At 49.5% G+C, this 23710-nt stretch overlaps 1 protein-coding gene across 6 annotated transcripts in view; it reads right to left on the bottom strand.

Moving 5' to 3' along the window:
• Window positions 1-503: 503 nt before the first annotated feature.
• The window catches only part of LOC129813764 (poly [ADP-ribose] polymerase tankyrase-1-like), a 144586-nt gene continuing 121379 nt past the window's right edge, over window positions 504-23710 (bottom strand). For all 6 annotated transcript variants that reach the window (XM_055866272.1, XM_055866281.1, XM_055866289.1 and 3 more), the window contains 13 exons: window positions 21486-21651; window positions 19686-19905; window positions 13990-14099; window positions 11914-12102; window positions 10406-10658; window positions 10127-10206; window positions 5678-5798; window positions 5268-5365; window positions 5045-5119; window positions 4785-4890; window positions 4454-4640; window positions 4065-4221; window positions 504-3545 (listed from right to left, as the gene is read on the bottom strand). In XM_055866272.1, coding sequence (XP_055722247.1) covers window positions 3459-3545; window positions 4065-4221; window positions 4454-4640; window positions 4785-4890; window positions 5045-5119; window positions 5268-5365; window positions 5678-5798; window positions 10127-10206; window positions 10406-10658; window positions 11914-12102; window positions 13990-14099; window positions 19686-19905; window positions 21486-21651 — 1849 coding nt within the window. In that variant the 3' untranslated portion in view covers window positions 504-3458. The remainder of the gene's footprint in view (window positions 3546-4064; window positions 4222-4453; window positions 4641-4784; window positions 4891-5044; window positions 5120-5267; window positions 5366-5677; window positions 5799-10126; window positions 10207-10405; window positions 10659-11913; window positions 12103-13989; window positions 14100-19685; window positions 19906-21485; window positions 21652-23710) is intronic.

Here is a 23710-nt window from a genome sequence, read left to right as displayed (position 1 = left end):
TCCATCGCTATCGGGAAACCGGGCCCTACTCGAATGCCATCCACATCATCTAGGGGAGAACACAATAGCTCTGTGTGACAAACAGGTGGAGAGATTGTTTGTTTTGATCGACTCATTTCTATTCGGCCCCCTGAATGAGAAGTTTGACTGACATCTTTTCCTGCTGGTGATCGCTGAAGTAATGGTCAACTCTGTCCTCACAGCTATTCATCTCCCCCACTTCACTGAAAATCAATTCCCTTCTACAGGAAAGCATAGCACAGCCAATACTGTTTCACAGTGTTGAGTACATTTTTCCTCTGGACATTTCCATGAATGTTCCGCACAGTATCAGTATGTAGTGTTGGATTGAAAGAGAAATGAGCTGTAGTCAATACAAGGTCATGCTCCTTTTGAGGAACACTTACATTATGTACATTTAACTTCAACAAAAGCCATTCAGACAAAACAATCTTCAGTGAACTACTTTGATTGTGAGAAAAGTAGCAGGGAAGAGGCATTGGTCAGATGTGAACAGTTATGTACTTTATTAATACTTTACAACACTGAGGAGTGTTACATTAGTCTCCAAATAAGCTGTGGTACATGATAGTCAGTGGGTCATTCATTACTGGATCTTTTCAGCACCAGAAAAACAAAATAAAATGGTGAAAAAATAAGATAAGGAGTGTAGTAGGAAGAGTAAGAGGCATCAAGGCTCTCTCCAGGTGTTGGTCTGAAGAGAAGAGTGGAGATTAAATGAAAATTCCACTCAAACTATCTTTTGCTATTGTTTCATTAGTCGCTTCATACTGGGACACATTCTGTATTTTGAAAGTTCTATATCTTGAAAACTTGATTGCTGACGTGCAAAACTATCAACAGCAGACTAATGAAACACATACCAAAATATAGTTTTTGAGTGGTGTTTTCCTTTAAGACCAGGGTTCAGTTCCAAATAGCCCCCTATTCCCTATATAGTGCATTACTTCTGACCAGGGCCAGTAGGGAACCCGTCAAAAGTAGTGCACTATATAGGGAATATGGTGCTATTTGGGACTTACACAGGTTGCAGTAAATGGATGTGTTAACATCCCGGTCAAAGCGCAGACAGTTCTGGAGCTGGTATCTGAAACAGCAGGGATGGCAGAGTACCACACCAGCAGATGCAGATAGAGCCCAGCTAGTGAGAGTGGGACGACACAGGGAGAAGACTGTCCTCCAATACAGACTACAGGATGTGGCATTCAAACCAGCCATTGCTTCAAACTGTTATTTCCCAGAGGATGATTGACAAAACCAGTAGGAAGTAAGAAAAGTTATTGTTTACTTCTCAAAGAGGACACAGAGCAGAGGGATGAATGTGGAAGTGACCAAGAAAGAGATCGGGAAAAACAGCTACAAAAATCCCTTTCATCCCCACCAAAAAACAAATAAATAATTTACAGTACTAATACAGCTCACTCTTCATCCGTTAACAACATGGTGAGCTTTACAAAGGCATCGTCTGCTACACACTGTACAATACTGGACATCTTTTTTCAACGTTATTTTCAAATAACTTAAAAATCATTCCCGTTTAAAAGTGCAAATCCATTAAAAGATGAGTTTGACTGGATGGGAAATGGTAATGAAAAGTCAGATGTTCAGTGTTTTCTTGTGCAAAGTAATGTTCTAACAATAATAGTAACATCTTATAGCTTGCTTTACTTTCTCACATAACTCAATTTCTGTCCCAATCTGAAACCTTTAAGGATTTCCCATCAGTTACAGTAACAGAGAGGGAACCCCTAATGGTCCCAGAGAGGGAACCCCTAATGGTCCCAGAGAGGGAACCCCTAATGGTCCCAGAGAGGGAACCCCTAATGGTCCCAGAGAGGGAACCCCTAATGGTCCCAGAGAGGAAACCCCTAATGGTCCCAGAGAGGAAACCCCTAATGGTCCCAGAGAGGAAACCCCTAATGGTCCCAGAGAGGGAACCCCTAATGGTCCCAGAGAGGGAACCCCTAATGGTCCCAGAGAGGGAACCCCTAATGGGAACCCTTACTGGTCCCAGAGAGGGAACCCCTAATGGTCCCAGAGAGGGAACCCCTAATGGGAACCCTTACTGGTCCCAGAGAGGGAACCCCTAATGGTCCCAGAGAGGGAACCCCTAATGGGAACCCTTACTGGTCCCAGAGAGGGAACCCTTACTGGTCCCAGAGAGGGAACCCCTAATGGGAACCCTTACTGGTCCCAGAGAGGGAACCCTTACTGGTCCCAGAGAGGGAACCCCTAATGGGAACCCTTACTGGTCCCAGAGAGGGAACCCTTACTGGTCCCAGAGAGGGAACCCCTAATGGGAACCCTTACTGGTCCCAGAGAGGGAACCCTTACTGGTCCCAGAGAGGGAACCCCTAATGGGAACCCTTACTGGTCCCAGAGAGGGAACCCTTACTGGTCCCAGAGAGGGAACCCCTAATGGGAACCCTTACTGGTCCCAGAGAGGGAACCCTTACTGGTCCCAGAGAGGGATATCTTATATCATCTCAACTTTAAAAAAACAAAGAGGTCAAAAACCTCCAGGTCTGGTCCCCATTGTGACATGGTCCCATTATACATAATCTTTTAAAACAAAGTCAAAACAATAAAGTAAAACAATCATGGAAATATCACAATAAAATAATACAGAGCTAATAAGATAAATGAAGTGTAAGGTTTGATGAGCTAAAAAATATATATTTGTGTGCTGGAAAGGGAGAGGTTATTGGTTGTTTTCAGTCACGCATGATCTGGTTCTGGGGTCTGTGTACCGCAGCTTCCCCTGCCAGGCTTGATGAAGAAACAGGGCTGGGAGTGAGGCTGGTATACTGCATACTAGTACATCCACCCTGATCTCTACCTACATATCCATCTGAGTGATAGGTACAGTAGAGGAGTCTCAGCCATGCTTCACTGGGGAAGCTATCACTCAGGTGAAGGCAGACTGGCAAGAGTCCTTATCTCTGAGCCTTACCGCTAACCAATGAGCTCTGAGTCCCTTATTTCTAACCTTAACCACTAACCAATGAGCTTTGAGTCCCCATCTCTAACCTAACCTGAACTTTATCCGCTTGGTTCTCTCTATTTGGCCGTAACCAGTGTCAACCATGAGCGAGAGACCCGGGAGCATGAGCTCTAGACAGGCGACAACATTAGACAATTCCCAGTGAAGGCAACATTTTCAATTAAACACTAAAGAAGGACGAGGGAAAAAATGAAACCAAAACATTTGGGGAAATAAATGGTGGTGGTTGTGAGGAACTGGTCATTTATAGTGAGTGAAATAGAACAGAAACTAGTGGAGGACAGACATCCTTCCAGGGGTTAGAGTTCATTTAAGGGGCGGAGGTTCATCCTGGCTCAGCCCAGAATGTGTGAAGTAGTGTTTTGGGTAACAGTCTCTGTGATTCGTTCTTTCCCAGCAAAGGTGGGTGTGTGTTAGTCTGGTTGAGTCTGGACTAGGTCTTCTGTTCTGCTCCGGCTGTGGGGGAGGGTGTGCTCTCTGGTTTCAGGATCTGATACGTGATGAGGTACTCTGGGTATGCCTGAGGAATACAGTGGGATAGGACAGACAAGTCATTGTCATGGGTCTGTTTGTGGTGTGTGTGTGCGTCTGCAGGCTTCCCATCCGAAACAGCTTGGAACAGTTTGTGCATATATTATGATGACATTTTGAGACGTTTTTGTTAGTTTTGGTCTTTGGCAAGGGTTTTTCCAGCTTTTCGTGCACACAACATTTTTTCTTGATGCAGGCCAATGTCTACTCCCCTTCGTCAGTGATTGGTCAACAGTCTGGATTCTTCAATGAAGTATTTGTCATTCAACGAGAGACTAATCAATTTCACCCACATTTTGTCACTTGAGAAATACTGCACCATCTTAGTGAGATGTAAAACTGCGTGAATTAGATCTACTCGACAAAAACAACAATTAATGACAGACTTCTTGAGTTATTTTAGATATATTCTGACTATTCTATTCTACAGCGTCTCAATATGGACAAACAGTTGTATTGCTGGCTAAGCGCCAGCTGAACCGAAGCATGCTGAGGCCTTTAGACTGACCTGTTCTCCTCTGTAGATGACATACTCTGCGTACGCCAGTCCGTTGACGCTGGGCCGGCCGATTACTGAGTGGTGTCCAGGGGGGGCGTGGGCCATCTTCATGGCACTGAACTGGAGGAAGGACTTGCCAAGGGTCACTCTGCAGAACAACATCTGCCTGCAACACACAACAACCCAACACACACACACACCTGTAATAAACAACCTAGTAACACACATCAGAATACTACACCTAACTTGAATTCATTCAGAACACCACATACAACGGCCTGCAATACACAACGTCACCACACAGATTATAACACCAGCATACACACAACAGCCTCTGCCTGCAATACACAGACTAGACATCACACATATTATTTATGAACGTCTGGAGTGAGTCTGACCTGTGGCAGATGTAGCAGGAACGGTCTTTGTGAGTGGGGCAGCCTGTGCCCCCTCCTATCCCGTACACGTACTGGTTACTCTTGGAGGAGTTCTCTGCAAAATAGATGCCCGCGCCGAACATGCCTCCGATGTAGGCATGCCGCTCGTCAAAGCCCTTATGGATGATAGCGTTGATGAATGGAGAACCTGACAGAAGAGAGGGGGAAGAAAGAGAAGAGGAAAATCGATGTCAAAATCAACTCTCATTCAGCGTAGATGTTATAACAGAGAACCCACTGTGTTTCTTCACCAGAATTGACAGGTAAGACTGCAGAGGTACTGGTATCTTACCGTGGAAGAGCATGCGTCCGCTGTGATGCTTGTGGTTTTCATCAGCGATCTCTTTCTGTCTGTGTGAGTACCTCTCCCTCAACTTCTTATTCACCACCTTCTGGATCTACAGACAGACAGACCACACACAGTCAGACTCATACACAACTACAGGGACAACAGAATGACCTACATACTAAAATATTTCACAGAGCGGTGTTTATTGAGGACAGAAAAGGGATTTTGGGAATTTGTCTCCTCTCCAGGTGCCTATGACTCACCTTTAGGATGTTGTACCTGCTGAAGACCCCCCCTGCGTTGCCCCCGTCCCGGTGCTCTCGGATCGTACTTTGCAACTGTAAGCAGATACACACAGCTAGGGTCAGAAAGGGGAGAGTACTGCACAGGGCACCTACATCAGTCTGATGACAAAGATCTACTGGCCCCATCAGTGGATCAACATTGTTTCCATTGTAGAAACAGATAATGATGTAGAGTACATACTTCCTCTTCTACAGACTGGAACTCCTTATCGTCCGTGGCCAGGTCTATGAGCACCGTACCCTGACTGGCACAGTGGAACGTCAGGTACGAATTAGCACCTGGAGCAGAGGGACGAGAACACAATAACAACAAATGAGAAACCACGGTAACAGCGCTAACAGGCGATGTTCTATAAGTAGGAGGTTGTGCTGAGAGACATCCGGTATGCGTTAGCAGCAGTGTCATCTGTTGTTTCAGAAGTGGTTAAACAGTCCTCCTGAAAAACATTCAAATCTCTTCAATAAGCCAGTGTGGTCAATAAGGCAGTTTTATAAGAAAATGCTTAAATATTAAATCAATAAGGAATAAGATGAATGGAATATGGATGTGATCCAGCATGCAGAATCTTGGCTGAACTCTGGCTCTCTGACCTTGCTGTCCTCCCAGGAGTCTCTCCACGCCTTTGACGAGTTTGTGGCGGTGACCGTAGGCGTTGATCCCAATCTCCTTCAGCTCCTCGTGGCCCATATCAGCCAGGACATCCAGCGAAATCTACATGGAAACAGCACATTCAGCCAACCAGAGCAGGGGCAGAGGACAGCCTGCTCTAAACACAGCCAATCAGATTGGTGGAGTCGTCGGACTGTCCAAACACATCCAATCATAATATCATAAGAACCAAGGGACACTAACAGTGCAGAGAACAGCAAGTCACTGTCTACTGCTAATGTGACATTTGGAATGACAAATCAGAACACTTAAAATTCCATTAAAATGTCTATTTTGGATTTATTTTTCAATTGAATTTCTCTCTCATCTCTTATTAAATTGTAGTTGCTGGTAAGGTTGCACATTTTAGGGAATATTATGGGGTGGAAACTTTCCGAGGGAATTAACGGGAATATATGGGAATTAACAGGAATATATTGGAATTAATATGAATACCATTTAAATGTCGATGTTTCTTGCATTGGATATATTTACCATATCATATGGAGACAGAAACATAAACAAACACGTAGACATAATTGCAAATGACTAAATCCTTCCAATAAAAATGTAAAAAACAACTTAGTTACAAATTGAACTCTAATTAAATGAGTTGACTCTTCACATGGGATGTTTCACTGAACAACAAAAGAAAGGGAATATTGAATGATCCATCTATCTCCCAAAACATTTCCAACATACATCTGTAAAATGATGGTCTAGAAACTAAAGCTTTGGTTGTCTTCCTCTCAGGCTTCCATGTCTTCTCCCTGGACCTCCTCAATGTACACCTCTTGAGCATCAGACTCTAAGGCCTCATCTTCACTGTCACTTTCCAACCTTGTTGAGGATGGCTCGGGTGGGCACCAATTTTTCAACCCTTGTATTGGTCAGCCTGTTGCGTGCTTTGGTGTGTGTGTTCCCAAACAAGGACCAGTTGCGCTCTGGCGCGCCTGATGGTGGTGGGATTTGGAGGATGATGGAGGCAACATGGGAAAGAGCCTCAGATCCTAATGTCCCTTCCACCAGGTGGCTGATGAGATATGTTGGCACGACTGCCATATTGCATCTCCATCCCAAAGCCCTTGCTTGGAAGTGTACTTCTCCAGACTGCAAGAATCTTGCCCTCATCCAGGCCAAGGTGGTGAGACACGGTAGTGATGACATCATAGGCCTTGTTGATCTCTGCACCAGACAGGATGCTCTTGCCAGCATACTTGGGGTCCAACTTGTACGCTGCGGCGTGTATGGGCTTCAGGCAGAAGTCTTCACACTTTTTGATGTATTTCAGAACTGCAGTTTCCTCTGCTTGGAGCAACAGTGAAGTGGGCAGGGCAGTACTGATTTGATCTCTGACATGTGCAAGCAGAGTCTGAACATCAGACAGGATGGCATTGTCGCCCTCAATCCGTGCAATGGCTACTGCTATAGGTTTCAGGCTGCTTACCACTCTCTCCCAAAATACATCATCCAGGAGGATCCTCTTGATGGGGCTGTCCATATCGGCAGACTGTGATATGGCCATTTCTTGGAGAGACCCCTTCCCCTCCAGTCGACTGTCAAACATGATGACAACACCAACCCAACAGGTGTTGCTGGGCAGCTTCAATGTGGTGCTCTTATTCTTCTCACTTTGCTTGGTGAGGTAGATTGCTGCTATAACTTGATGACCCTTCACATACCTAACCATTTCCTTAGCTCTCTTGTAGAGTGTATCCATTGTTTTCAGTGCCATGATGTCCTTGAGGAGCAGATTCAATGCATGAGCAGCACAGCCAATGGTTGTGATGTGAGGGTAGGACTCCTCCACTTTAGACCAAGCGGCCTTCATGTTTACAGCATTGTCTGTCACCAGTGCAAATACCTTCTGTGGTCCAAGGTAATTGATGACTGCCTTCAGCTCATCTGCAATGTAGAGACCGGTGTGTCTATTGTCCCTTGTGTCTGTGCTCTTGTAGAATACTGGTTGAGGGGTGGAGATGTAGTTAATTATTCCTTGCCCACAAACATTTGACCACCCATCAGAGATGATTGCAATACAGTCTGCTTTCTCTATGATTTGCTTGACCTTTACTTGAAATCTTCATCCAGCAAATTCGTAGATAAAGCATGTCTGGTTGGAGGGGTGTATGCTGGGCGAAGACAATTCAGACATCTCTTCCAATACACACTGCATGTGAGCATCAGAGGTGAACCAGTTGCATACACAGGTCGAGCAAGACATTCATCAGAATTTCTCTGACTACGTTCCTCCATTGAGTCAAAAAAAACTTCTGATTCCAGGAAGACCATGAGCTGTTGCTATCAATAAGGTGTCTGATTCATCATTTTGACCTCGAATAGAAGTAGAGGGACTTTTTCCAGGTTGCTTGTTGTGAGCGCTGAGGGAACTTTATCCACTTGGCCAGATGATTCTGCATCTTTGTTGCATTCTTCACATATGATTTGGCACAGTATTTGCAAATGTACACAGCTTTTCCTTCTCCATTAGCTGCAGTGAAATGTCTCCACACATCAGATAGTGCCCGTGGCATTTTCCTGTAATAATTAGAAAACATTTGTAAAAAAAACAAACAAATATAATTCCATGTACAGATAAATAGTTAAGTAGTTCGATTAAACAACTCCTTTGTGTAAGAAGCATGTTTTAAAATGAAACATTTATGGAAACAGGTGAATTAACACTCCTCAGTTAGCAGGCTCAAGCAAGCTAAAACCCACATGGTAGCAGAAACTAACTAGCAGAAATTGTTAACAAGTTAGAAATTATTACTATTTACTAGTTAACAAAAAATAATCTATGTCATATAAAATATATTCACCCCACCCATTATTGCAATCAAAACTTACCAGAAAGCATGTAGTCTTTGGCTCAGACAGTGTAGTAGTGTGGGCTCAATAGCATCTCATTAGTGCGCAAGACCTTGAGAATCAGCTGTACATGTGATGGAAAAGTGCACTGCACATGTGATGGAAGAATGCACTGTGCATGCAGAGGGTTGCAATTCCATTAAATTGGGGATAGTTTAACCAAAATATGCCACAAGACCTAGAATTGCCTTGTGTATCCCACAAAAAAGGTTCACTGTTATAAGCTAACGTTTTTGATGAATTTAAGCAAAATTCCCCAAATTCCCGGCCTTAACTTCCCATGGAAAATTTTCGGAAATTTCCCGGAAAGTTTCCAACCCTTGTCGCTGGGGCCCTTCTTCTAACACTTTTTGCAGCCTACCATGACCCATTGTACCAAGATATGAGTCAGGTTCAGAGCTTTCCCTCTCTCTCTCCATCACCCTCAGTCATCCAGCCAGTGCAGTGAGTTGTTTAAAATCTCTCCACCCACTGAGGGGATAAACTTAGCATGTGGAGGAGAAGAAGATGGGGAGAAGAGAGGGATTTAAATGGGTGACTCACTACTAAACTGCATGTTCACTGATCAACAACACTGGAGAATCCTTTTTCACAGCAGCATACATCATCATCATTCAGCTCACACACAAACACAAACCTTCAGATATGGACAAATAAACAAACGCTCACACAATCGCATATAGAGTATAACGTTGAGACTGTATGTAGAGGCCGTGGTGTGAGTGTGGGGTGTGTTAGTGACTGTGTGTGGAGGACCCTTGATTTTTTTATTCACTGAGCAAATATCCCCTGAATTATCTCTCTCTCACAATCCCAAAGAGCCTCATCCTTGGCTATCTCAAAGAGCCTCAAACTATTGAGCCGGTCTAAACAATCAGGAAAAGAAACCTGTCAGATTTTTTCCGCTCTCCAGACCTCCTCCCTCTGCTCCCTGCTGTAGGGATTCATCTGCTCATCTATGTGAAAATGACAGCCCTCTCCGTCCCAGCATCCCTACCGTGTCCCCAGCCTGATTTCACCTGGCATGGAACTCCACACACTCTCAACACTACACGCCGCTCTGCGTGGAACCCAACATTCCCCCTAAAACCAATCAGCAGTGGGATGAAGAGGTCAGCCTAAACTATCCTGCTGGAGACAAGGAGATACAGGGCACTTGGAGCTGCTGCAGATACATGCAGAGAGGGGAGGGAGGGAGGGAAAAGAAGAGCAGGTGATAGAGAGACGAGTGGGGGCAGTCAACTCTACAGGATGAGGGTAATTTCAGTGTCTGGCCATGCATCATGGTAAAGTCTGAGATGATCTGTTTCTATGGATTAGGCAGGCAGTCAATACTACTGACTGACTGTGGAAAGCTCCAGTGAAAAGACCAGCTGCAGACAGAGAAACATGGAAGACAGATTGATTGAGAGTTGAGCTTTTTAGGTTTGTGGCGTGAGTGACAAGAGGTGTATGATTGGGCAACAGTAAACATGAAAGTGATTGGCTCGTACAGGGACCACAAGGATACGTGCATTTACCTGTTCCCTCTGGAAGATGTCGCGCAGGTGCTCCAACCCCAAGCTCTTCAGGAACTGGCTGATGTTCATGTCTACAACGGCTGTTGAATGAAACACAAAACAGACAAGACTGATTAAATACGTCAGACAAATCAGGCTAACCGCTTCTCATATGTATAAAAATATGATGCGAAGTCATTTTAATCATTGTTGATGTCAAAGAAAAATGTCCATCCTTGGCTTGTCAAAGTTGTATAATATTATAATATACTGTATATAAAAGTCGGAGGGTTTACGTACTCTCTCTGTCCTTCCTGTCGGAGCCGGTGGCTCCATCTGCAGGCCCAGTGGCTCCGGCCACAGTGAGCTCGCTGAGGGGCCCGGCCAGGTTGTCTATGCTGCTGGCTGCAGACAAGCAGGCGGGCGTGGAGGCTGGAGAGATGACCGCTGTACTGACCACTGAGGCGCTGACCACCGTGGCCTGAGGCTTGAAGCAGCTGGGCAGGGCGTCCGGAGGCATGGCATCTATCAGCAGCGCTCTGATGTCATCAGCCTGAGACAGAGGAGACAAGAAACAGACACAATGTAATGAGGATTCTATAGTAAAGATATTCATTGATTTATACAGTAAACCATATACAGTGCATTCGGAAAGTTTTCAGACCCTTTCCACATTTTGTTACGTTACAGTCTTATTCCAAAATGGATTAAATACAGTTTTTTCCCTCATTCTACACACAATACCCCATAATGACAAAGCGAAAAGAGGTTAAAAATAAATAAATAAAAAATATTTACATAAGTATTCAGACCCTTTGCTATGAGACTCGAAATTGAGCTCAGGTGCATACTGTTTCCATTGATCATACTTGAGATGTTTCTACAACTTGATTGGAGACCACTTGTGGTAAATTCAATTGATTGGACATGATTTGTAAAGGCACACACTTGTCTATATAAGGTCTCATAGTTGACAGTGCATGTCAGAGAAAAAAACCAAGCCATGAGGTTGAAGGAATTGTCCGTAGAGCTCTGAGACAGGATTGTGTCGAGGCACAGATCTGGGGAAGGGTACCAAAAAATGTCTGCAGCATTGAAGGTCCCCAAGAACTCAGTGGCCTCCATCATTCTTAAATGGAAGAAGTTTGGAACCACCAAGACTCTACCTAGAGCTGGCGGCCAGAGCTTCAGAGTTATTCTGTGGAGATGTATTGAGTAAAGGGTCTGAATACGTATGTTTTTGCATTGTCACTATGGGTTACTGTGTGTAGATTGATGAATGTTTTTTTTCATACATTTTAGAATAAGGCTGTAATGTAATAAAAAGTGAAGGGGTTTGAATATTTTCCGAGAGCACTGAAGCTCATTAATCAGAAGGAAGGTCGTAATCGCCGAAGTTTCTGATAATCAGAACATGATTAAAATCAGTACATCATAACAAGCTACGGTTGTGTATTACAGTATTACATGGCAGAGTGAGGTCACTCCCTGAGGTAATTACAAATGTGTGTGTGTGTGTGTGCATCCATGTGTGTGTATGTGTGTGTGTGTATATCTGTGTGTGTGTATATCTGTGTGTGTGTATATCCGTGTGTGTGTATATCTGTGTGTGTGTATATCCGTGTGTGTGTATATCCGTGTGTGTGTATATCCGTGTGTGTGTATATCCGTGTGTGTGTATATCCGTGTGTGTGTATATCTGTGTGTGTGTATATCCGTGTGTGTGTATATCCGTGTGTGTGTATGTGTGTGTGTGTATATCTGTGTGTGTGTATTCCGTGTGTGTGTATATCCGTGTGTGTGTATACCGTAGCCAGGTCCAGTGGCGTCTGTCCCTCCTGGTTCTTCATGCTAGGGTCAGCTCCGTGGGCCAGTAGCAGAGCACACAGCTGGGTCCGGGCTTTCTGAGCCGCCTCGTGGAGCGGGGTGAAGGCCCACTTATCTGTAGCGTTCACACACGTGTTGTACTTGATCAGGAGAGCAGCTATATCCACATGCTGAGGGAGAAACAGGAACGTGTTAGGCTAAATCTGAATGTATGAATGAAAAATGTGTCATTCAATGAACTAAAGAGTGAATCAGTTAAATCCATGACTCATCATTTTATCATAGAATCATAGAATTTATACATCCCTCCATATCATCCCTCCATATCAACCATCATTCTGACAACTATAGTGCATTTTGTTTCTACAGAAAGCGTCAATGTGTTTTAAGATCGCAGCAATGTAGTGATATGCTGTGCTCTGACTCACTCTCAGGAGTCACAACTCACTGAGCTAGTCGGCTGGACGTGGCCCACTCAGCCGGCTGGACGTGGCCCACTCAGCCGGCTGGACGTGGCCCACTCAGCCGGCTGGACGTGGCCCACTCAGCCGGCTGGACGTGGCCCACTCAGCCGGCTGGACGTGGCCCACTCAGCCGGCTGGACGTGGCCCACTCAGCCGGCTGGACAGACTGGCCTCTGTGCTCCGCACTCCTCCAACACACTATGTTGTAACAAGCCGAGCCAATGACATTCATCACCACTCACAGTGACCCTATGGAACACAGGCGGTCAAAGCAGCACATTGGCCGATACTTGGGCTGAAGCAGCAGCAAGAGGAGGAGGAGCAGGTTGCAGGAACCATGCCAAGGGGCAGCAGGGTGGGCGTGGACTGAACCCAGGACTGTTATGTAAGCAGCAGCCTGCTCTGAGATTCCTGTTTGGGACTAATCATGTCCCCAGGGGCCACACACTACTGCTGGACTAAACAATGGCATAAACAAAACAAACAACGGCCATTCCTGCTGCTTATTAGCCTAACAAATGGCCCAGTTTCCCATTTGTGTTGTCTCAATGGTCAGAACTGTCACTGAGATTGTGTTTCATTTATGTTGGGAGAGGGTTTGGTTGGGTTGGGAGAGGGTTGGGTTGGGTTGGGTTGGGAGAGGGTTGGGTTGGGAGAGAGTTGGGTTGGGTTGGGAGAGAGTTGGGTTGGGAGAGAGTTTGGTTGGGTTGGGAGAGGGTTTGGTTGGGTTGGGAGAGGGTTTGGTTGGGTTGGGAGAGGGTTTGGTTGGGTTGGGAGAGGGTTTGGTTGGGTTGGGAGAGGGTTTGGTTGGGTTGGGAGAGGGTTTGGTTGGGTTGGGAGAGAGTTGGGTTGGGAGAGAGTTTGGTTGGGTTGGGAGAGAGTTTGGTTGGGTTGGGAGAGGGTTGGGTTGGGTTGGGAGAGGGTTGGGTTGGGAGAGGGTTTGGTTGGGTTGGGAGAGGGTTTGGTTGGGTTGGGAGAGGGTTTGGTTGGGTTGGGAGAGAGTTTGGTTGGGAGAGAGTTTGGTTGGGTTGGGAGAGAGTTTGGTTGGGTTGGGAGAGGGTTTGGTTGGGTTGGGAGAGAGTTTGGTTAGGTTGGGAGAGAGTTTGGTTAGGTTGGGAGAGAGTTTGGTTGTGGCTTGAACAGTTACTTGGCCTATTTGATTTACTGTAGACTAGATAGTGTTTACTGTCAGTGATGCTGTGCTCTGTCTCTCTCTACTCCTCTGTGACCACTCAGTATCATCTCCATATCAGCCAGTGTTTCCACTAAGTCTCCCTCACTAGGCGGCGCCAGGGTTCCCTACTAAATGAATTATGAAATGTAGTGTTATATGAAAACTTTATGAGTTCCTTCAGCCTTGGCGGGACCTCTACATCACACCATTTACACACACGCCACAATGCCTCACACTCAGGAACACAACGAATTGTGTTTGTCATAAGGAGGAAGCACAGAGAGGCCATGTGGGGGAACAGGAGTAGAGAGGAGCTCTGATTGGCTCAGTAAACTATTCTGGCGTTAGAAATAATAAAGTAGTCAATACTTGTTGGGCTCCATAGGATGGAGAAGAGAGGGAGGAGGTGAGTTACTCACCCCATAAGAGGCAGCGTTGTGAAGGGGGATGAGACCCCCCTTGTCCTGGGCGTTGACATCAGCTCCATGCTCCAGCAGGTATTCTGCTACCTCCAGGTTATTGTAGCCAGCTGGTGGTGGGGGGGGGGGGGGGACGCAAACACACAATGGTTAATACAGACACAAATGTGCTCATATGTATTACCATGAAAACTGTGCAACATGGTGTCTTTAGTCCTCACATTCTAGCGTGGCACCATGTGGCTGGTGTTTCATCTCAATCCCTCTCTGCCTCTTTCTCCCTCTTTTCTTTTCACTATTCTTTCAAGGTCTTAAACTAGCTCAGCTTCATAGCAGGGGTGACCCTATGCCACTGCAGCAATTTATTGTGTAAGAAATTGAGCAGAAAGAGAAAAAAATACAGTTCTGCCGTTGTGTGATGAGGCCTCTGGACAGTGAGCACACTGCTATTCTTCTCTCTTCTCCACCCTGAGCCCCCCTCTGGTCCCCTCCGCACCGCTCCTCTCCGCACCGCTCCTCTCTGCACCGCTCCTCTCTGCACCGCTCCTCTCTGTCCCTCTGCACCGCTCCTCTCTGTCCCTCTGCACCGCTCCTCTCTGTCCCTCCGCACCGCTCCTCTCTGTCCCTCCTCTCTGTCCCTCCGCACCGCTCCTCTCTGTCCCTCCGCACCGCTCCTCTCTGTCCCTCCGCACCGCTCCTCTCTGTCCCTCCGCACCGCTCCTCTCTGTCCCTCCGCACCGCTCCTCTCTGTCCCTCCGCACCGCTCCTCTCTGTCCCTCCTCTCTGTCCCTCCGCACCGCTCCTCTCTGTCCCTCCACACCGCTCCTCTCTGTCCCTCCTCTCTGTCCCTCTGCACCGCTCCTCTCTGTCCCTCTGCACCGCTCCTCTCTGTCCCTCTGCATCGCTCCTCTCTGTCCCTCTGCACCGCTCCTCTCTGTCCCTCTGCACCGCTCCTCTCTGTCCCTCCGCACCGCTCCTCTCTGTCCCTCCGCACCGCTCCTCTCTGTCCCTCCGCACCGCTCCTCTCTGTCCCTCCGCACCGCTCCTCTCTGTCCCTCCGCACCGCTCCTCTGTGTCCCTCCGCACCGCTCCTCTCTGTCCCTCCGCACCGCTCCTCTGTCCCTCCGCACCGCTCCTCTCTGTCCCTCCTCTCTGTCCCTCTGCACCGCTCCTCTCTGTCCCTCCGCACCGCTCCTCTCTGTCCCTCCTCTCTGTCCCTCCGCACCGCTCCTCTCTGTCCCTCCACACCGCTCCTCTCTGTCCCTCCTCTCTGTCCCTCTGCACCGCTCCTCTCTGTCCCTCTGCACCGCTCCTCTCTGTCCCTCTGCACCGCTCCTCTCTGTCCCTCTGCACCGCTCCTCTCTGTCCCTCCGCACCGCTCCTCTCTGTCCCTCCGCACCGCTCCTCTGTGTCCCTCCGCACCGCTCCTCTCTGTCCCTCCGCACCGCTCCTCTGTCCCTCCGCACCGCTCCTCTCTGTCCCTCCTCTCTGTCCCTCCGCACCGCTCCTCTCTGTCCCTCCGCACCGCTCCTCTCTGTCCCTCCGCACCGCTCCTCTCTGTCCCTCCTCTCTGTCCCTCCACACCGCTCCTCTCTGTCCCTCCTCTCTGTCCCTCTGCACCGCTCCTCTCTGTCCCTCTGCACCGCTCCTCTCTGTCCCTCTGCACCGCTCCTCTCTGTCCCTCTGCACCGCTCCTCTCTGTCCCTCTGCACCGCTCCTCTCTGTCCCTCTGCACCGCTCCTCTCTGTCCCTCTGCACCGCTCCTCTCTGTCCCTCTGCACCGCTCCTCTCTGTCCCTCCGCACCGCTCCTCTCTGTCCCTCCGCACCGCTCCTCTCTGTCCCTCCTCTCTGTCCCTCCGCACCGCTCCTCTCTGTCCCTCCGCACCGCTCCTCTCTGTCCCTCCGCACCGCTCCTCTCTGTCCCTCCTCTCTGTCCCTCCACACCGCTCCTCTCTGTCCCTCCTCTCTGTCCCTCTGCACCGCTCCTCTCTGTCCCTCTGCACCGCTCCTCTCTGTCCCTCTGCACCGCTCCTCTCTGTCCCTCTGCACCGCTCCTCTCTGTCCCTCTGCACCGCTCCTCTCTGTCCCTCTGCACCGCTCCTCTCTGTCCCTCTGCACCGCTCCTCTCTGTCCCTCTGCACCGCTCCTCTCTGTCCCTCCGCACCGCTCCTCTCTGTCCCTCCGCACCGCTCCTCTGTGTCCCTCCGCACCGCTCCTCTCTGTCCCTCCGCACCGCTCCTCTGTCCCTCCGCACCGCTCCTCTCTGTCCCTCCTCTCTGTCCCTCCGCACCGCTCCTCTCTGTCCCTCCGCACCGCTCCTCTCTGTCCCTCCGCACCGCTCCTCTCTGTCCCTCCTCTCTGTCCCTCCACACCGCTCCTCTCTGTCCCTCCTCTCTGTCCCTCTGCACCGCTCCTCTCTGTCCCTCTGCACCGCTCCTCTCTGTCCCTCTGCACCGCTCCTCTCTGTCCCTCTGCACCGCTCCTCTCTGTCCCTCTGCACCGCTCCTCTCTGTCCCTCTGCACCGCTCCTCTCTGTCCCTCTGCACCGCTCCTCTCTGTCCCTCCGCACCGCTCCTCTCTGTCCCTCCGCACCGCTCCTCTCTGTCCCTCCGCACCGCTCCTCTCTGTCCCTCCGCACCGCTCCTCTCTGTCCCTCCGCACCGCTCCTCTCTGTCCCTCCGCACCGCTCCTCTCTGTCCCTCCGCACCGCTCCTCTCTGTCCCTCCTCTCTGTCCCTCCGCACCGCTCCTCTCTGTCCCTCCGCACCGCTCCTCTCTGTCCCTCCTCTCTGTCCCTCCGCACCGCTCCTCTCTGTCCCTCCGCACCGCTCCTCTCTGTCCCTCCGCACCGCTCCTCTCTGTCCCTCCCCTCTGTCCCTCTGCACCGCTCCTCTCTGTCCCTCCGCACCGCTCCTCTCTGTCCCTCCCCTCTGTCCCTCCGCACCGCTCCTCTCTGTCCCTCCGCACCGCTCCTCTCTGTCCCTCCGCACCGCTCCTCTCTGTCCCTCCGCACCGCTCCTCTCTGTCCCTCCGCACCGCTCCTCTCTGTCCCTCCGCACCGCTCCTCTCTGTCCCTCCTCCCTGTCCCTCCGCACCGCTCCTCTCTGTCCCTCCGCACCGCTCCTCTCTGTCCCTCCGCACCGCTCCTCTCTGTCCCTCCCCTCTGTCCCTCTGCACCGCTCCTCTCTGTCCCTCTGCACCGCTCCTCTCTGTCCCTCTGCACCGCTCCTCTCTGTCCCTCTGCACCGCTCCTCTCTGTCCCTCTGCACCGCTCCTCTCTGTCCCTCCGCACCGCTCCTCTCTGTCCCTCCGCACCGCTCCTCTCTGTCCCTCCGCACCGCTCCTCTCTGTCCCTCCGCACCGCTCCTCTCTGTCCCTCCGCACCGCTCCTCTCTGTCCCTCCGCACCGCTCCTCTCTGTCCCTCCGCACCGCTCCTCTCTGTCCCTCCGCACCGCTCCTCTCTGTCCCTCCGCACCGCTCCTCTCTGTCCCTCCGCACCGCTCCTCTCTGTCCCTCCGCACCGCTCCTCTCTGTCCCTCCGCACCGCTCCTCTCTGTCCCTCCGCACCGCTCCTCTCTGTCTCTCCGCACCGCTCCTCTCTGTCTCTCCGCACCGCTCCTCTCTGTCCCTCCGCACCGCTCCTCTCTGTCCCTCCGCACCGCTCCTCTCTGTCCCTCCGCACCGCTCCTCTCTGTCCCTCCGCACCGCTCCTCTCTGTCCCTCCGCACCGCTCCTCTCTGTCCCTCCGCACCGCTCCTCTCTGTCCCTCCGCACCGCTCCTCTCTGTCCCTCCGCACCGCTCCTCTCTGTCCCTCCGCACCGCTCCTCTCTGTCCCTCCGCACCGCTCCTCTCTGTCCCTCCGCACCGCTCCTCTCTGTCCCTCCGCACCGCTCCTCTCTGTCCCTCCGCACCGCTCCTCTCTGTCCCTCCGCACCGCTCCTCTCTGTCCCTCCGCACCGCTCCTCTCTGTCTCTCCGCACCGCTCCTCTCTGTCTCTCCGCACCGCTCCTCTCTGTCCCTCCGCACCGCTCCTCTCTGTCCCTCCGCACCGCTCCTCTCTGTCCCTCCGCACCGCTCCTCTCTGTCCCTCCGCACCCCCCTCCCCCACATTACTCCTCTACTCCTCTCCCCTCCAGAACTTAGTCTAATCAACACTCATTATTGACCTCAGGTCTCCCCATTGGAAGCCCGAGGTAGGGGGAGCAGAGGAATCTATCAAATAGCGCACCTGTAACTTTGTACAGTACTAATGCAATTAGTTGTGCAATTTAGTTTGTGTTTCTTGTTCGAAGTGCAATAATCATGTTCTCTTCTTTATAAGTGTGTTATTCAATGTGTATTTGTGTGATATAGGATTTGTGCAAATTAGTTTTGTGTTTTCTGTTAGCAATAGGGTAATAGTGTAATAATTTGATTCTCTCTTTTTTTTTTTAAATACTACAATTTGTTTCTATTGGTCTTTGTTACTTCTTTTTGATATTTATGAGTCTTATTTTTGTATTCATATTTATAGAGTTTTAAATGTTATGATTATTTATTTGTGTTGTTCCAAATGTCTGAATAAAAAAGACAGTTAGTGCAGGGAGCCATACAAGCTGGAACCACTGAGTCACCATTCATCCCATCCTCTCCTGTGCTGTCTGAAGGTTCACTGTGAAAACAAGCTGTGGTAGAAATGGAGTGGCACAGCAGTCTAAGGCACTGCTAGAGGTGTCACTACAGACCCGGGTTTGATCCCGGGCTGTATCACAACCGGCCGTGATCCTTAGTCCCATAGGGCGGCTCACAGCGTCGTCCGGGTTAGGGGAGGGTTTGACCGGGGTAGGCAATCATGTAAATAAGAATTTGTTCTTAACTGACTTGCCTAGTTAAATAAAGGTTAAATAAAATAAATAAATAAATAAAAGATAGATTGAGCGTGTGTGAGATGAGGGGAGTCTACGCTGCTCCTCCGCCACCTAGAGAGAGGTCATACTGTAGGGTGTCCATCCACTCTACCCAGACTGGGTGAAAACGCTCTTTAGTGACGTCATTTCACATCTCATCCTTATGTTATAAAAAACATTTTACCAAGACAAATATGATTGTTCATGTTCTGAATCGTTCAGTGGGGTCTTTCTCCGCCATATTATTAACATTATATCCAAAAAGTTGGATTTTGTAACCTAATACATCCGATAATATGCACTTAGTGCTGTTGACAGAGCACTAGCGATTTCTCTTTATATTGTAGTGAAACATGGTGTGGTGTGGGTTGTCAGGTCAGCTGTTGTCCCAGGCCGGTGCTGTTCCCTATTCCCTACAGTGACTGTTAGTTCCTTTCACACATCTGTTGTCCCCCATCCAATGAGCCACAGCCTCCCAGCTTCACAGACACAGGGAGGGCAGACTGGCCCCACAGCCCGACCATCTGGGCACACTGGGGGAGTCTACAATCACACCTAGCTTCAGCTTGTAAACACAGTGGGTCCATGAGATTACATTAGATTGCAGACCTACTTCAGCCAGTTACTCAGGACACTGAGTGGACTCTCTACATGGTAAGTCATTTAACAATTAATCAAATCTGGCCCTTCTGACAAGTATAACTAACACTGTTATTTGTCAACAGAACTTGATATTTAGCAACAGAAGTCAGTTTGGGTGGGTCACGTCTGTATGTACCCCTGGCTATGTCTTGGTGGCCATTCTTACCTGCAAGGTGCAGGGGGGTGGAGTTGCGTCCCTGTGTGTCTCTACAGTTGATGTTCTCTGGGCTGCAGAGTTTCTGGACGCGGGCCAGACAGCCCTTCTTCGCAGCGTCCAGCAGGGCAGCGTCTCCTCTCAGCAGGTCCTGGATGTCCGTGTCCCCCTCCTTCACCATGTCCAGAGGAGTGTTGCCGTCACGGTTCTTCTTGGTCGGGTCCGCCCCATGCTGAGGGAACCACCAGAGCAGAGAGGCTTGTCATGTACTGCTAAGGGACAGCAGTGAGTATAGTTTAATTGACATGAAACCTAGGAAATATGTGCCTCTTGGCTGCTGCAGTGAATATGGGCTGGTGAACACATGGTGGCTGGTTTCTTAAATGCCAAAGTGAGAAACAGAGGGAGACGGGTTGAGAAAGCGTGTGATAAGAACTTCTGAAATAACTCAGAATCTAAAAAAAAGTAATTTATTCAGCAGGGTTATTCTTATGATGTGCATCAAGTTTAATGAAACACTTCTCCCCTCTAACTATGAGGTGGGAAGTTAGATGCTCAAGCAGCTCTTAGCGTTTTTATATGCTAATGCAATCAAAAATAACTCCCCAGTTTACAGCTCAGATGCACGTTTCACATATTTTATAAGTCACATAAACTGGCCCTGCTTAACGCCGATGAGAAGGAAAACATTACACATCCTGTTCTCTCCAGTGATCAAATCATGACCGGAGGTGTAATGAAAATAAGCCATAAAATACAAGTGTTTTTCCTGTCTATTATTCAGCCGTAATAAACAGTCTTTAACTACCAATGGGCTTCAGCATGTGATAAAATTAAATGACTAAACTGTTATGACTTTCTACAGTACCTCTCTGTAAAAGGTATTTAAGGAGAGAGAGACCCAAACCTTCCAGAACAAAGCCATCTCCTACAGAGAGATGAACCTGGAGAAGAGTCCCCTAAACAAGCTGGTCCTGGGGCTCTGTTTACAAACACAAACAGACCACACAGAACCCCAGGACAGCAGCACAATTAGACCCAACCAAATCATGAAAATACAAAAAGATAACTACAGCAAACTAGAATGCTATTTGGCCCTGAACAGAGAGTAAACAGTGGCAGAATACCTGACCACTGTGACTGACCCAAAGTTAAGGAAAGCTTTGACTATGTACAAACTCAGTGAGCATGGCTTTGCTATTGAGAAAAGCCGCCGTAGGCAGACCTCGCTCTCAAGAGCACACTGCGCACAAAATGAGGTGGAAACTGAGCTGCACTTCCTAACCTCCTGCCAAATGTATAACCATATTAGAGACACATATTTCCCTCAGATTACACAGATCCACAAAGAATTGGAAAACAAACCCAATCTTTATAAACTCCCATATCTACTGGGTGAAATACCAGTGTGCCATCACAGCAGCAAGATTTGTGACCTGTTGACACGAGAAAAGGTCAACCAGTGAAGAACAAACACCATTGTAAATACAACCCATATTTATGTTAATTTATTTTCCCATTTGTACTGTAACTATTTGCACATAATGACATTGGAAATGTCTTTATTCTTTTGTGAGTGCAATGTTACTGTTCATTTGTATTGTTGATTATCTACTTCACTTGCTTTGAAAATGTTAACTTATGTTTCCCATGCCAATAAAGCCCTCAAAACAAAGAGAGACAGAGAGACACAGACGCAGAGAGACAGAGACAGGGACAGGGGTTGAGAACGCGTGATAGCCTCCAGAGATATTTTGAATGACAAACTCTGTTGTAGAGTCCCTCAGGCCTGAGTTCAGTGGTGTATAGTACCTTGAGGAGCAGTTTGCAGATCTCGTATTTGCCCTTGGCTGCAGCCTCGTGGAGAGGAGTGAACTTCCACAGGTCTGCCACGTTCACCGATGCCCCATGTCTCACCAGCAACTCAGCCACCTCATAGTGACCATAGGAACAGGCGTTGTGCAGGGGCACCAGACCTCTGCAGAGAGACAGAGAGAAAGAGATGGATTGAAAGAGACGGAGAGAGAGATACATCGATGGAGAGAGATGGAGACAGATGGGGAGGCAGAGAGAGGGAGACAAAGTCAGAAGGGGGGAGAGAGAGAGAGACAAAGTCAGAAGGGGGGAGAGAGAGAGACAAAGTCAGAAGGGGGGAGAGAGAGAGACAAAGTCAGAAGGGGGAGAGAGAGAGACAAAGTCAGAAGGGGGGAGAGAGAGAGACAAAGTCAGAAGGAGGGAGAGAGAGAGACAAAGTCAGGAGGGGAGAGAGAGAGAGACAAAGTCAGGAGGAGAGGGAGAGAAAGTCAGAAGAGGGGAGAAAGAGAGAGACAAAGTCACAAGGGGGAGAGAGAAAAAGACAAAGTCAGAAGGGGAGGGAGAGAGACAAAGTCAGATGGAGAGAGAGAGAGATAGAGAGAGAGAACCAGAGTCAGAAGGGGGTGAGAGAGCAAGAGTCAGAAGGGGGTGAGAGAGCAAGAGTCAGAAGGGGGGAGAGAGAGAGCGCGAGAGTCAGAAGGGGGGGGGTCAGAAGGGGAGAGAGAGAGAGAGAGACAAAGTCAGAAGGGGAGGGAGAGAGAGAGAGTCAGAAGGGGGGGAAAGAGCGAGAGTCAGAAGGGGGGGAGAGAGCGAGAGTCAGAAGGGGGGGAGAGAGCAAGAGTCAGAAGGGGGGGAGAGAGCGAGAGTCAGAAGGGGGGGGAGAGAGCGAGAGTCAGAAGGAGGTGTGAGTCAGAAGGGGGGGAGAGAGCGAGAGTCAGAAGAGGGGGAGAGAGCGAGAGTCAGAAGGGGGGGAGAGAGCGAGAGTCAGAAGGGGGGGTGAGTCAGAAGGGGGGGTGAGTCAGAAGGGGGGGTGAGTCAGAAGGGGGGGAGAGAGCGAGAGTCAGAAGGGGGGGAGAGAGCGAGAGTCAGAAGGGGGGGAGAGAGCGAGAGTCAGAAGGGGGGGAGAGAGCGAGAGTCAGAAGGGGGGGAGAGAGCGAGAGTCAGAAGGGGGGGTGAGTCAGAAGGGGGGGAGAGAGCGAGAGTCAGAAGGGGGGGTGAGTCAGAAGGGGGGGAGAGAGCGAGAGTCAGAAGGGGGGGAGAGAGCGAGAGTCAGAAGGGGGGGAGAGAGCGAGAGTCAGAAGGGGGGGAGAGAGCGAGAGTCAGAAGGGGTGGAGAGAGCGAGAGTCAGAAGGGGGGGTGAGAGAGAGCGAGAGTCAGAAGGGAAGGAGAGAGAGTCAGAAGGGGGAGAGAAAGAGAGTCAGAAGGGGGAGAGAGAGAGAGAGACAGAAGAGGGAGAGAGACAGATGGGGGGAGAGAGAGAGACAGAAGGGGGGAGAGAGAGAGAGAAGGGGGAGAGAGAGAGAGAGAGAGAGAGAGAGAAGGGGGGAGAGAGAGAGAGAGAGAAGGGGGGAGAGAGAGAGAGAGAGAGAAGGGGGGAGAGAGAGAGAGAGAAGGGGGGAGAGAGAGAGAGAAGGGGGGAGAGAGAGAGAGCATCAGATGGGGAGAGAGAGAGTCAGAAGTGGAGAGAGAGATACAGAAGTGGAGAGAGAGATACAGAAGTGGAGAGAGAGATACAGAAGGGGGAGAGAGAGAGAGACAAAGTCAGGAGGGGAGAGAGGGAGAGAGAGACAAAGTCAGGAGGGGAGCGAGGGAGAGAGAGACAAAGTCAGAAGGGGAGGCAGAGCGAGAGAGTCAGAAGGGGAGAGAGAGAGTCAGAAGGGGAGAGAGAGAGTCAGAAGGGGGGAGAGAGAGTCAGAAGGGGGGAGAGAGAGAGTCAGAAGGGGGGAGAGAGAGAGTCAGAAGGGGAGAGAGAGAGTCAGAAGGGGAGAGAGAGAGTCAGAAGGGGAGAGAGAGAGTCAGAAGGGGAGAGAGAGGGAGAGAGAGAGAGAGAGACAGAAGGGCGAGAGAGAGAGTCCGAAGGGCGGAGAGAGAGAGAGTCCATAGGGGAGGGAGAGAGAGAGACAAAGTACGTAGGGGAGGCAGAGAGAAGGGGAGAGAAAGAGAGAGACAGAAGGGGGAGAGAAAGAGAGACAGAAGGGGAGAGAGAGAGACAGAAGGGAGAA

The sequence above is a fragment of the Salvelinus fontinalis genome, chromosome 2 (genome assembly GCF_029448725.1).
Source record: "Salvelinus fontinalis isolate EN_2023a chromosome 2, ASM2944872v1, whole genome shotgun sequence".
In the NCBI taxonomy this organism is placed as follows: Eukaryota; Metazoa; Chordata; class Actinopteri; order Salmoniformes; family Salmonidae; genus Salvelinus; species Salvelinus fontinalis.
The sequence above is the reverse complement of the archived record's forward strand: the minus strand, read 5'-3'. Positions and strand labels throughout refer to the sequence as shown.